Below are 14,529 nucleotides of genomic sequence, written 5' to 3' on the forward strand. Positions count from 1 at the left end.
CGATTATTATTTATCCATTTAGTCTGTTAGCGTTGCAAATTTTCTTCTTCTTATTTTTCTAAACGGTTACTACTCACTTGATCGAGAAACTCGAGCTTTTGTACGTCGAGATGGCAAGTGCCAAGATTTTCCTTGGCAACCTGGTACTTCTCGTTCTCCTCCACTGGCTGGTCGTCCCTGTACCAAGCTAGGCTTGGCTCGGGCGAAATACTGACTGCGAAATTTACACAGACCAATGTTATTTGTAACTTGAAATTCTCTATCGATGACAGTCCCGTCTTTTATCTATGATCGTGTACCGAAACGTTTAAAAGGTTGAAAGTCATACAGAATTTACGACAATATGATATTAGCATAGGAAGATATCTTTCTGATAGTTTCAAGAAGTTTAATTTTTAATATAAATATCACGTATTAGGTTGTCCGAAAAGTTTCTTTCGTTTTATGAGGAAATAATAGAAGCACGTTTTTTGTTTTATATTATTTTATCGAATTACGTACGATCCATTTTCTTCTGTCGAGGAAAACACCGCGACATTTCACAGACTTGCTTTCACGTTTGAGTGAAGGTGCATTGTTGTAAAATACACGTTTGCGAAAGAAAGACACTTTCCGGACAACCTAATACGTTGATGTAGGTTTAGTAATGCTTTTACTCGTAACGTGAAATTTGTTATCTATGACAATCTTGCTTTTCACAGCTCTGATAATGCAAGTATCGAAACGTGTAAGAAATTTGGAAAGTCATACAGAATTGACGGCAAAATGATTTTTGGCAATTACCTTGATGCTTTTAAGAAAATTGTAGCGTAATAACGATGTAATCGTGGTTCATTCGTAATAGTATGTTCCAAGTGGAAGATTAAGATAATAAATTAAGTTTCGCATGCAATTACCTTGCACCGTAAATCGGAAATCTTCGTTAATTCTCGCTTCGCAACTTCTAAGACCTTTGATGAAAATGGGCGGCTGATTTGTGCTTAAAAGTTGCAGACGTTCTTCTTCGTTTAATTGATTTTGTATATCTTCGATCGTTAATTCGGCTGTACTTTTTGCTTCTCCCATACAATTTCTTGCGATGCAACAATAGGATCCTGGTACGAAATCGAATATTACGAGCATTAAAGGAACGATTATATGTCGATAAAAAATCAAATATTTGAAAGACGTATTTGGATGTTTAGATTGTACGATCGATACCTAAGGAGTTGGTCCCGGTTAATTGATAAACATCTCCTGGTTTTAGTTCCTGGCCGTCTTTGAACCACCTCAGCAACGGCGTAGGGAATCCCACGACCTTGCACTCAAAGGACACCAGACCTTCTTCTGTCAGGACAGCTTTCAAGCTTTCCATGAAGCGGGGTTTCCTGTAGTTCTTTGGAACTTGACGAATAAAAAATTAATCGGACGATCTGATAATAAATCTCCAATGTCATTTAAATATCAATTAACAACGAATCTACCTCTGAACAATTTAAAGAATTAAAAAGTTTCAGAAATCTTCATTTTCTTATTTTCTTATATTGGGTTGGCAAGTAAGTGATTGCGGATTTTCTCATTAGGTGGTATTGACAAAATCACTTAGTTGCCAATAATACGATTGAATTAATTGATTCTCAAAATTGTCTAATAGTGAAAATTCAAGTAGTTTTATTTATAATTTTAATTCGAATTAAATTTTTAGTTATAATAAGAAAATTAGCAAATTTTAACCAAATTTACTGAAATGTATCGAGTGAAGAAAGTGTTAGTTTTCCACTTACTGGACATTGCAACGTAGCAAGTAGTAAACTGTTTCATATCTTCAGCGCTCGTGGCGACGCACTTCCACTCACCCTCGTCCATGGCTTCCACAGGGCTTACCTCTATAAAGTAGCCACCAAGGCCATCTTCCATCACGTGGTATTTCTCGCTCGGCTCGATGCGTCCTTCTTTGTTGTACCACGTAATTGCTTTCGGCCATGGTGGTACTTGAACTGTTACATCGTAATAAATTGAATCGCTTCAACGATTAATCTCATCTTTTATTTAATATCGAATAAGAAAAGAAAAGATTTACATAGATGTACGAGTATGTGTGTATTTTACGATACTTAAAAACTAGCAGAAAATGAAAAAATGAAATGTAATAGTTTGAATATGAAATAATCGTCATAAGTGGGTAAGATTGATAGAAAACAATAAGCAAACAAAAGAAAAAGGAATTGCGAAAGATATACCTTGGCAAGAAAGCCGGAGAGTGTCCCCAATCCTGCAACATTCGTCCTGCAGAATCCTCGTGAAAGTAGGAAGAGGACCGGACGGTGTTAAGGAATCTGCTGGCTTCAAAGAACCTTCCCTACTGCCTTTTCCAACCACATGTACCTAAAAAAATATATTTCGCGTATATGTCCGAATGTGGTGAAAATTCTTTTCTGAAAACGGAGGCAATTAATGGGAAAAGCGTAAACTTTTAAATACAGGGTGGTTGGTAACTGGTGGTACAAGCGGAAAGGGAGTGATTCTATGCGAAAAAGAAGTCGAAAATATAGAATAAAAATTTAAAAATTTAAAAATTTAAAAATTTTAAAAATAACGTCAATCGAGACAACGATCTACAGTGAGATCCGTTATAACGAGACGCGATAAAATGCACGCGTACCGAGCGAAAATTCAAAGTCGATTTTCTCGAAAACAAAGCCTCAAACGAAAAATTTTTATTCTATATTTTCGACTTCTTTTTTCGCCTAGAATCATCCCCTTTCCGATTGTACCACCAGTTACCAACCACCCTGTATAACTATTCTAATATTAATTCCAAATGTAAATTTAGTGTTCTTATAACATTATTTCGACTTCAAAGATCCACAATTCTCAACAATAATATAATAATAAAAATATACGGGTATGTAATATAATATAAGACAATGTAATATAACGTTATAATATTGTTTATGCTCGCTTACTTTTGAAGAAGAATAAGCAATTCCCATGCAGTTTACTGCCTCGCAAGTATAAATGCCAAGGGAGGTTGGGTCATCGAGGTTGGCAGTTAAAGCGAAGACATCACCAGCCTTGATTTCTTTGTCGTCCTTGAACCATCTTAGCACCGGCGTAGGTACACCGACTACTTTACACTCCAAGGACACAGTACCTGTCTCTGTAAGAAGAGCTCGAAGCTCCTCGACGAATTCTGGCCTTTTGTACGCTTTTGGAACTGTAGATTAAAAAATGAAAACAAATCGAAAGAGAGAATTAATTATAAAAAGAAAGTGCATAGTCCACTCATAGTACATGATCGAAGTATGCACACACGATACAGAAAGGAGCATATTCATCAAAGATCGTATTTAAAGTATAAAACGAATACGTTTAAGAGGAATTTTTGTACGGAAGAAAAGATTCCAACAAAAATTATGATATTTACCGTGTTAATAATCAACATAAGTTTGATTTAGTAAACTGAGTAAGATAAAGAAAGATCGTTTTCTTGTTCGTTATACATGGTTACTCGGAATATTCTTTTCCTGTAGTAATTATGTAATTATTATTTATTATGCAAAAAATCTATTCAGAATAAACTTTCTGTTAGAAAAGGAACCATTATCTTAAATTAACAAATTGTTACTAACTCTCTATTAACAATACATCATTAAATTGAATTGAAGAAAGCTACAAGGCAAAAAGACCGCAGCTTCAAACGTATTTCTTTTTATTTGATTTAAAAATGTTGAAGAAAAAGCAATAAATATTCAAAGTTACGGTCATTCGAAGAATTTCCTAGCACCTTCGACCAAAATTCACTATTTCTCCGTCCGAATCCCAAAACGCTGACCACGTACGGCTCGTATCTATTTTTGTCTAGAAGACAGCCGCGACGAATCGGAGTTCCGGAAATTCCGGAGTCGCAGGACACACGCGTAATTTTATCGAATTCAGACTTAAACAGGAACACGTGTTCTTACCGATTACGGTAAGACGGGAGGTGCAGGATGATCGTCCGCCTCGATTTTCCGCCATGCAGGTCCAGTGTCCTTCGTCCTCGACCGTGACAGGTGCCACATCCACGCAATAGAAATTTCCCTCGTGGACGAAAGAGAATCTTGAACCCGCGTGGACCGGCTCGGCATTTCTGTGCCAAGTGATCTGGAATTCAACAACAACGATTCGTTGAGAGATTTAAGCCGCGACAAGCCTGCTGACGCCAACAACAAATCAAACGATACGTGTTTTCAGAGAAAACGAACGACAGGAAGATTCGTTCTACTTAATACTTCCCAATCGATACTTTATTTGATCCTTTATAATCAATACTATAGTTAATCCTCTGTAATTAGTCTCCTACGTAATCTCCTGTGATTAATATTCAACTTAGTCGTCCGTAATCAATATTTTATCTAAGGTAGGGTATATATTATATATGATAAGATAGGGGAGATTATAATCGATTGTATTTTATACTTCAATTTAAAATACGAAGGTTACAGAAGTAGAAGGTAATAAGTGACTTCTTTTTCATTTTTCATGGGAAAGCAAGTTTAAGATTCAGTACGTTGTTGTACACGCTAGCATACTGTTTGTTTATTTAATTTTTGAGCTGAACCTATATTGTTCGTCATTTCAATAATTGTAGAAATATTGAACATATTAAAATGTTGCTTTGGTTTTACAGGAAAACATAAAAATTCAACTTAAAAGCTGATCTTAAGAGAGTTATATCCTTAGATCTAAAAGGTTGTTTTTATTCTGAAGTTTGTACTATTCTTTAATTATGAAATGTCATTAAAGACAGAAAATTAACAGGAACGTCTTTGTAAATTCGGAATACTTTTGAAAAGTTTGAAAGTTTGTACTATTCTCTAGTTATGAAATGTCATTAAAGCCAGAAAATTAACAGGAACGTCTTTGTAAATTCGGAATACTTTTGAAAAGTTTGAAAGTTTGTACTATTCTCTAGTTATGAAACGTTATTAAAGCCGGAAAATTAACAGGAACGTCTTTGTAAATTCGGAATACTTTTGAAAAGTTTGAAAGTTTGTACTATTCTTTAGTTATGAAATGTTATTAAAGCCGGAAAATTAACAGGAACGTCTTTGTAAATTCGGAATACTTTTGAAAATTTTGAAAGTTTGTACTATTCTCTAGTTATGAAACGTTATTAAAGCCGGAAAATTAACAGGAACGTCTTTGTAAATTCGGAATACTTTTGAAAAGTTTGAAAGTTTGTACTATTCTTTAGTTATGAAATGTTATTAAAGCCGGAAAATTAACAGGAACGTCTTTGTAAATTCGGAATACTTTTGAAAAGTTTAAACGCAGTATTAATGGTTCTGACATATGTGTGTAGTAGATTAATGATTCTAGAGGAATAGAAACTTTTGATAGTCTTCGGCATTTTATAACAACCCTAACTGGCCGTTCGTACTGCTAATATCAGCATCAATTTATTTCACCCATCTATTCTTTTATTAACCTACATTTTTATTTTATCACGATTCTGCTCTCTAATTCTATGAAAATTCATCTGAAAGATATATGAAATCTCGAATAGTAGGAGAAAGTAAAGTCCGATTTTTCTTTCGGACCTGTTCAGCAAATGGATAGTCGATTCTTAATAGTCACAAATCACACAAACATATAATTCGTATTAGATTTAAATAAATACATAATTCGTCGTATTCAACCTATTCGATAATCAACATTTTAATAATTATTATTTATAACAAAGATAGTCTACTTCTGACACTAGCCAGCATCAAAATTTCACATTTGAAAGTTATTCGTCTCGGTTTTAATCTCAAAGACCGCATCAATTATTTCAAAATTGCCCTCGCAATTTCAACGAGAAATTCCGCTGGGACCGTTTCGTGGCAAATTCTCTTCCCTCGAGCGTTACGCAACCCGGTCAGAGAGAATCGCCGCGCGAAAAACGAGCATTCGAAAGTTTACGGGCTCTCGAGGAGCAGTCAGAACGCACGCAGATTTAGCCGATCTGCGGGCATAGTTTCAGGCCATAGTATACGCGCGCGCGTAATAATAGTCGTAATACGACGCACAGGACCGCGTAACGATCTTCGTTTTCTACCTTTCGTCTCTGAATCTCGGGTCATGGACCTCGGCTGGCTCCCTTTTAGCGCGCGTTTCCCGCTTCGTCCGCTGTCGGCCATAGAAGAACCAACAAAAATCCGTCGCAATAAGTCACCGGTTGATTTCGACTCAACCCTTCCGGGTTAATCACCGAAGTTGGCACGGATTCCTCTGCCTACCAATTTTGTCTACCAATTTTGGAACGTACCAAGCTTCTTCTTTATTCGAATCTCAATTGGTCGATCGATCTTCTGATTTTTGGTATTAAACGTGTGATAAAATTGTTTCCTTGTTTACCGCGAGATTACCGGTGCTTATTGTTGACCTGTGTCTTCTTAGTAAATTGTTTAAAACGATCAAAATATGGTCAATCTCATGGACTGGACAATTTTCAACAACGCGAATGTCTTGGCTAATATTGTCAGAAAAGAATAGGTACAACACGATAATTTGTAAAATTTGAATATTATCGTGTGGTATTGCTCGGTGTGTCTGTTAGAAAATTATAGGATTATTTTCCACTTTATCGAGAATTTGTTCTGTAATTTGTTTTCGTTGAGATGGATTAATTGTGGATAGATAAAGAAATCACGATGATGGTTAACTTCGCATTATCAGTTTTACTTCCATTTTTATTTACATCCTTATCAGGATAATTGGATAATTTACAGGTGGAAAAATTCACTTGTGTAATTATATTTGTTCTATTACCAAGGTTGTTGACTGATTTACAAAGAGATTAATAATATTTATAACATGTAAAATTTCACCGATAGTATTAATCCAACTGGGCAAGAAGATCTAGGAACTGTCATTATTTCAATCTCAAGTAGATACTACGTAATATTAACTGTCATAATATTCGTCAATTTACTTAATTCTGTATACTTTACTATTTCATCATAGTAGTTAAGAGTTGAGTGATCAGCACAATATAGCGATGTAAATGATTACCTGCGGTGTGGTCGAACTCCGGATTTCCACGAGGAATCTGGTCCTGGTGCCAACTTTAACTGCAAGATCTGTCAATCTTCGTAAGAAGACTGGTGGATCACCCTCTTCCGAAGCTTCATCGATGCTGAGGTGAATTTTCTTGGAAGATCCTTTGTCGAATCCTTGATCAACTCTCGTAGCCACCAGAGCATAGTGTCCTGTGTCGTCCTTTTGTGATTGCTTCAGAGTCAACTGGACGACGTTGCCTCTCATTTGTACTCTATATCGATCGGATGGTATCGGTACATCTCCGCGTAGCCTACAGTAAAATTGCAGTTTTGTCATTCAACGCACATAAAATAATATAATATACAGGGTGGTTGGTAACTGGTGGTACAAGCGGAAAGGGGGTGATTCTACGCGAAAAAAGAAGTCGAAAATATAGAATAACAATTTTTCGTTTGAGGTTTTGTTTTCGAGAAAATCGACTTTGAATTTTCGCTCGGTACGCGTGCGGTACGTTATAACGGATCTCACTGTAGATCGTTGTCTCGATGGAAAAATTAAAAAAAAAAAAATTTCTATTCTATATTTTCGACTTCTTTTTTCGCGTAGAATCACCCCCCTTCCGCTTGTACCACCAGTTACCAACCACCCTGTATAATATAAATTGATATAATAGATAAATATAATAAGGAAGATATACACGGAAATTTATATTAATTAATGTAAATTAATTTGGTAGTATACTATTTTAGGATAGTAACGTATATTGATTTTATTTTTTATGCAACCATTCAATAATTTTATCGGTAGTTTTGATGTTTGGTTAAAAATAAATATTTATAAACTATCAGAAAATAAATGCATTTACGCATTTTATCCATAAATATACAGGGTGAATCATGTAATTGGGTTCGATTTCGTCGATGAACAGCGAATATCTACGAACATAGGTCATGTCATTCCATTGTACTCTCTACGATTTATCGCCATCTTCAACGAAATCGAAACTATAGCCCGACCCAGCTGCGTGGCCCACCCTGTATACGTTCATTTGTTCAATTTGCATTTCATGTGCAACGTTATAAGCTCGTTTATTCGATTTTTATTCCAATACGCTTCAATCAGAAATTTTACAAAAATCTCCAATTATCACAATTCTTCTAACGGGGTTCTGTCATTTTAGAAAATTGTTCGAACGTTTGAAAACGTAGCAATACACAGGGACAAACTCAGATATAAAACAGTAGCAAAAGTTCATATTTTAATTCAGTTGGTCTGTCTTCGTTACGATACTATTCAGTCAGTGTTATTGTTCTTCGCCTCTATTTTCTACTAATCGTAAATCTTGACGTGTCTTACAATTAAATTCGATCATCTAATAACCCTCGTCTCTTCTTTTTTACAATTATCCAATCATTCACAGAATCATCACAGACAGGTACGCAGATAACGCGAGTGAGTTACGACTTCTCGGTATACGTGGGCGTTCTATAAATATCTTTGGAACGAATCGCGTACATTGAAACAACAGACTGGCGGAAACGAATTCACACCCTATGCGAACATTCCAACATTCCCAGCTTCCTCGTCTTGCACAATTTCGGCATTTACGACTTGCATCAATCTCTATTTGACCATTACGTGGGATACTAATTTTGCTTGCTCGAAGAAAAACTAACGAGCCATTAGACGCTACATTATAATCATGTAGAAGGTCACAAACTGTTAGAATTTTTACCACTTTTACGATCATGCATGGCTAGTGATTTCGTTTATATAGCATGAACAAAAATAATTTGATATGGTAATAAATAACGTTTGTTGTAACGTCGAAAGAGTAAATTCCAGTTTGCTCGTGTTTCGTATAATTGTTGGAAGTTTGTGCGTATAAATTTTTATGAAAATATATAAACATTTTATAGCAAAAATTGGCAGAAACGTGGTAACTTTCATTACATTTTTTGAACGAACCAATTCTTTAAAATATTATTTACGCAGCCTAAATTTTTACGTTCAAATCATTTCTCTAAATCTGATAATTTCTCAGGTATTCAGATATTCGTCAGATATGTTTCGACCCCTCAAATTTGTCGCCTGTTTTCGTCAAAACTATGGTCTACAAATTACAAGTTTGCAATGTAACAAATTAATATTTAAGGATCGACTTTTCATATTTCTCAACGTTGGTTATGTCATCATCAACAATTAGAAGCTTCGAGATTTACAGATTTCTCTGCTAAAGTGAACTTTGCTCGGAGTTTTCTTAAATTAAAAGTTTCGTCACTCGTGCCATTTGTCCCCTGAACTTCTGATTTAAAAGAAAACACAGACGAATCGACTGCCAGCGAGAAAGCGAAGAGGAACACTTTCTAACGAAACGAGGTCGGTTTTGCAATATCCAAATGCCAATTTGTGTGTCTTGTCAGGGCGATGGCCGAAGTCCAATCGGACCCTCGTATTCGTCTATCTTTTATTTCTTCACCGTCTGAACGAAACGATCGACTGTCATTTGCAAGCGAGCTCGATTCGTGATCACTAGTCATAGCGAAAAAATCTTTCTTTGCGCAATATGTACGCATATTGAAAAGCGCAACCCTTTGCAAGCTCGGGGCGCGTGCATAAGCGCCTCCTCGACGACGACGCGGTCAAACGCGCGCGCTCAAGCTCGATGACGCAATATCTATTTTGCCTAACCGTGAAACAGATTACGCGTTCCGCAATATCGATCGATCTTATCGTCGTTTATGTTTCAGAAGCTGCAGGAACTTAGCGTGAAAACAAATAGAACGGAAAACCGATGGAATTTTCTCAGAAAATAGCACGAACTTTTTGGAATATTGTGCGATCGGAGGACAATTAGTGAAATTGGGAAAAATTTAACGTGGTTGTTTGGTGTTTGCGTGTAGGTTTAGACCTGTAGTTTAATTGGTTTGTTAACCGAGAGTTTTAGTTAAGCGATTTATTTTAACTAGAAGTTAGAACGCTGTTTATGTAACTTTATATTCTTGTGACTACGATATTTGCATACTATGCACACTCTGTAGGTTTCTACTTGCTTAAATTTCTCTCATAGACGCCAAATATGTGTGTTCCAATTGTTACATTTGTTTTATTTTAATCTTGTAACGAGGAGTTTCTTATTCCATTGATATATTAAACAACGTAACTAGATACTACGATACATTAGAAATTTTCTAATTCTGTTTCAGAGCTTTTACGGAAACAGCTATGAATCCTCGAGAAGAAAGGTTATTTATTTATCCAGGAATGCCAATTATTTAATATGTAACGCATTGGTGCCAAAGAGAAGAGAAGAAACACCGAATTCTAATAAATTATTTGCAATTGTGTCAAGTAATTATAATGTAAATTCTAAGGTAACATAAAGATTCCCATTAAACTTAAGTAAAATAACAAACATAGACGTTCGAAACATGAAATATAAAGTTTAAAGTTCATATGTACTTTTGATTACGGAAACAATTTCCAGTCCATATCAATCTTCCATCGAAATAAGTATTTAACAAAAAAAAATTATTGTTATACTTCATTCACAAAGAGAAGTAATCTCCTAATGATTTAACACGGAAAAATAATTTTTTAATAATTCCATAAAAACCTCATCGTTGCGTGCACATCATGACAAATAAATATATTCGAATCCTGTCGAGAGATTTGACATTAGTCGAAAGAACATAACGATAAGAAGAAAAGGCAAGTGGAAGGAAAATGGAAAAGACGAAGTATCACGTCGTGGTCAAAGCGTACCTAATTCCCTTACGTCAGTCACACGCCGTGGTTGCACCACTGATCTCTCGCGTTACGGTATTTCTAGATCGTTACGAGATATTTCAGTGATTCGAACGCTGTAACACGGCCTCCGAAAAATTCGATCGATACTCGCAGTTGCCGCGATCTCGCGACGATCGAACGACAAAGTTCTCGCTGTCGTGCATACACGCTTGATTAAAAACACGACGAAAATAGGGCAGTAGAGCAATGCCAAGAGTTTGAGGCGCTCTAGATCATTTGTTTGCCGAAAATACGTTGGAAGCGTGCAACCGATTTTTATTTAGATACCTTCAGACGATAGGAACGCAGAATTTTCCTATTACAGCGCTCGAAATTCAAGATACCACGAGGTACTTTGTAAAAACGGTATAAAATTTCGTTAAACGTACGATGTATATACTTAGGGTGTTTATGAGTGAAAGAAGCTCGTGTATCGTGTAAATAAGCTTCGTTTGTAGCGTCTAAGACTTGCGTTATTCGCATAACCCAGCCGAAACTCAAGGTTTCTCTAATATGATTTAACATCGAATTTGCTATCCGTTTTACGTTGATGTTTAGAAGAACAGGATTTTATAGAATAGAAACTCTATTTGCGTTTAATTTTGATTGCATACTCGACGATAGCCATCTTGATATTTCTATGGTATTCAGCTTGTAATCGAATGAATTGAATGATGAGAATAATTGTCCTATGATGGACGATTGAAACTCGATGGAAGAATTTAAGCCGTAAAATATCTCGATTAGTATCTAGAGCTGCAGATCATCACAACAGACTAGGATCTTTAATTTTACGATAATTACAACTTACTTTTGATTTTATGTAGCAAAGATTGTTAATGATTTTTATTACCAAGAAACCACCAAGGAACCAAATTTCTGACATGCAGCTATGGCGAGGAAACTTTTAGAGAATTTTTTAGAGGCATCCGTTATTAATTTCACTAAAAAAAATCAGAGTTAACAATGTTGATACGAGTCCATTTACAGAATAGAATCTAACTATCCAATCAGTAAAATTCCACATTTCTCGATCACATTGTCCTAGATTCTGCTAATACAAACAAACGAAACAAACGAGAAAGCAAATGGACGTAAAGAATTTCGCTTTCGGTAACTAAACTACGGATCTTCGTATACTCATTGTAAATTGTAACCAGTAAGAATGTACAAAATACACGATACACAAAATATATAAAATATCAAAGACATAGCATAAGAATTGGCATATTTCCTAGACGTTACAAACCTCAATTTAGATATCATTTTTATCTTCGTAAAGATATGAATTTGCATAAAAATCTACAGTTTGCTAATAACTCTAAATCCTACATTGTACCTCTAGTATGCTACCAATGATTGTAAAATCCTACCGGTATCCAGAACGGTTTCTAAACGATCCCGTAATGGCAGGTTTGTTGCCATTGGCGCACTTGCAGCAGTCGCTCCCCATGTCACACGTTCGTTCGACGCTCTTCCTCCTTGAATCAAGATTCACCACTCGCGAAACAACAGCAGTCACCACCGATAATCACTCGCGAGTTTGTCAAACCAACCATCCCAGACGAAACGCGACAGTTGCGTGCTTCGTATACGAGAGCTAAATAAGGGACGAAAAGGTGGATGAAATCCGAATCGATGCATCGATTCTTCCGTGTCCTGCGGTTCTGTACTCGCATTGATACTTAGTCACCGATCGATTTTTATTTCATTGCCGATCGCGTCGACCTGTCACACGTTGGCATCGCCGTTGCGTTATTTATCGTTGTCGTGATATTGCTGGTGTGCACGGTGACAGGGACGCAAAAATAAACCGACAAGCGTTGCTTCGTGTCTCACGACCCTGACACGTCTGTTCGATGACTTCACTTCGTCTATCTCGATGACACCGATCGTCATTCTATCCACAGCTTCCGACAATACGCTCCAGCTGGATCGCGAAACTTGCTCCTTATCACTGCTATATTATACTTCACTCTATTCTTCTTTCAATTATATATCTTCGTTCGACGTTAAAACTCGCTCGCGTGAACCACCATGCAACGTTACAGCCGTTGTTATAACACGATCGAAATTTGGGAATTATTATGTAAAAAAAAAAAAGGTACTCGAGGAGGGTTGTTCGAACTGTATGGAGGGGGGTAGCGTGCGATCGTCGAGCGATCTGTCAGCTATCGATCCTGATTGTTTCTCTAGACCTCTCTGTTCTAATTAGCGGTCGATGCGTGTAAAGCTAAAACGAATCGGAAGCGAGAGAGAGAAAAAGAGGGGGAATTGGAAAGAGAGGTCCGAGCTGATTTTTAGCCGCTCGTCGATCGTCGCGACGCTCCCTCGGAAGACTGATAGCGAGATGCCAGCGCCAGATCGTCCGCGCCCGATTTTCCACCTCCACATCCGCCACCTTCCGCTATAGTTCGAAGGAAGCTATAAGCAACGAGATGCGTGCAGCATCCTAGAGTCGGAACCAAGGAGCAGCGCCACTTTCGTCTTTTCGCGAAAATTTTCGAGCTCGGTCGAATTTAGCCTGCATCGAGGGGTAGAAGGGGGATGGTCGAAGAGAAGAACGTCAAAGCCGTGTCGGAATTTTCGTAACTCGCGAGAGGAACGCTTCCGTCGTCGTAGTGACGTAGCGTCTGAATGGTCAGGGGACCGTCACTGGCCAACTCGTCGATGAAAGAAGAAACGATCGTTGAACGTTACCGCTACGTTTCTTTGCCATCGAAAGGAATTTCAAGTTTCGGTGGTTGCTTAGTAAAAGAAGCGCAATTTCCTTGCGATATTTCTCCTCGAAATGATTTTAGGAGACGCTTGAAATTGTTTTACAAGAGACGTTCTATCCTTTCGTTTTTAACTGTTTCACTTACGATATTCATTCATACTTGCGACATGAGTTACAGTTTTGAGTCGATAGAAGTTGGGATTCGTATTCGCAATTGGGTTAGCTTCATTTCGATTCTTTAGATTAAAGATAATTAAAGATACGCGTTATGTGCAGTATTTCGATGTTGCGTAATCCGACACGATGTTGTAGAAGAGGAAAGCTTAAATAGTACACTTGGGTCGTTAACAAATAAATCATAAAGCGAGAAGTTAAAATCACTGTTTTCTGAACGTGTTAAGCGAGTGCACGCGTTGAGAATTGTTTGCACTTATTTGTTAACTGGTTCTCTGATCGTCTTACAGAAGTATTAATAGTAATTTTAAACGTCTGATTCCCAATTCGTATTATCGAAACGATCTTGTCCTGTACCGCGTATCCTTCTTGTCCCTTCTATTCTTTACATAGTGTTAAGAAATTAGCCTGTATCGAGGTCAAGGTTTCGCCTGAAAATCTATTTTTGAAACCGTAGCGATGACTTAGAGGAAAATAATTTCGATAAAGAAAGGAGCTTTCGTACAATAGACAAAATATAATACTATACATTGTCGCCATACTTATACACGTATAGCGATACACTGCCTGATAATGGCACGTTATATGGTAACTTTTCTTCGACAAAACGTGTCGACGCATGTATTCGAGGAGAAGGATTCGGCAAGTACAGGTGAAGTGAGTCGGATGACGAATCGTCCTGAAAAAGACAACAATTACTACCATCGATCCGTCACCCTTGTCTTATTTAAGCGGCGAGGCTAGATGAGGTCACGTCTTGCGTTCCCGAAATAAGCGTTCGATGGTTATGCACCGAATCTTTCACCTTCCTAGGCAGCTTGATATATTACTCATTACTA

The 14,529-nt window shown here is 37.0% G+C and overlaps 1 protein-coding gene across 6 annotated transcripts in view; it reads right to left on the reverse strand.

Moving 5' to 3' along the window:
• The window catches only part of LOC138178450 (titin), a 76,981-nt gene that overhangs the window by 58,057 nt on the left and 4,395 nt on the right, over positions 1-14,529 (reverse strand). For 5 of the 6 annotated variants that reach the window (XM_069110525.1, XM_069110361.1, XM_069110611.1 and 2 more), the window contains exons 3-10: positions 7,021-7,318; positions 3,945-4,125; positions 2,946-3,196; positions 2,220-2,364; positions 1,764-1,976; positions 1,201-1,383; positions 897-1,094; positions 78-214 (exon numbers count right to left, since the gene is read on the reverse strand). In XM_069110525.1, the coding sequence (XP_068966626.1) occupies positions 78-214; positions 897-1,094; positions 1,201-1,383; positions 1,764-1,976; positions 2,220-2,364; positions 2,946-3,196; positions 3,945-4,125; positions 7,021-7,318 (1,606 nt within the window). Of the gene's footprint in view, positions 1-77; positions 215-896; positions 1,095-1,200; positions 1,384-1,763; positions 1,977-2,219; positions 2,365-2,945; positions 3,197-3,944; positions 4,126-7,020; positions 7,319-12,170; positions 13,138-14,529 lie in introns of those variants that run through there. The other variant, XM_069110448.1, reaches the window with a different exon arrangement.

This window comes from Bombus flavifrons, chromosome 1 (assembly GCF_040668555.2).
Source record: "Bombus flavifrons isolate JBK064 chromosome 1, iyBomFlav1_principal, whole genome shotgun sequence".
In the NCBI taxonomy this organism is placed as follows: Eukaryota; Metazoa; Arthropoda; class Insecta; order Hymenoptera; family Apidae; genus Bombus; species Bombus flavifrons.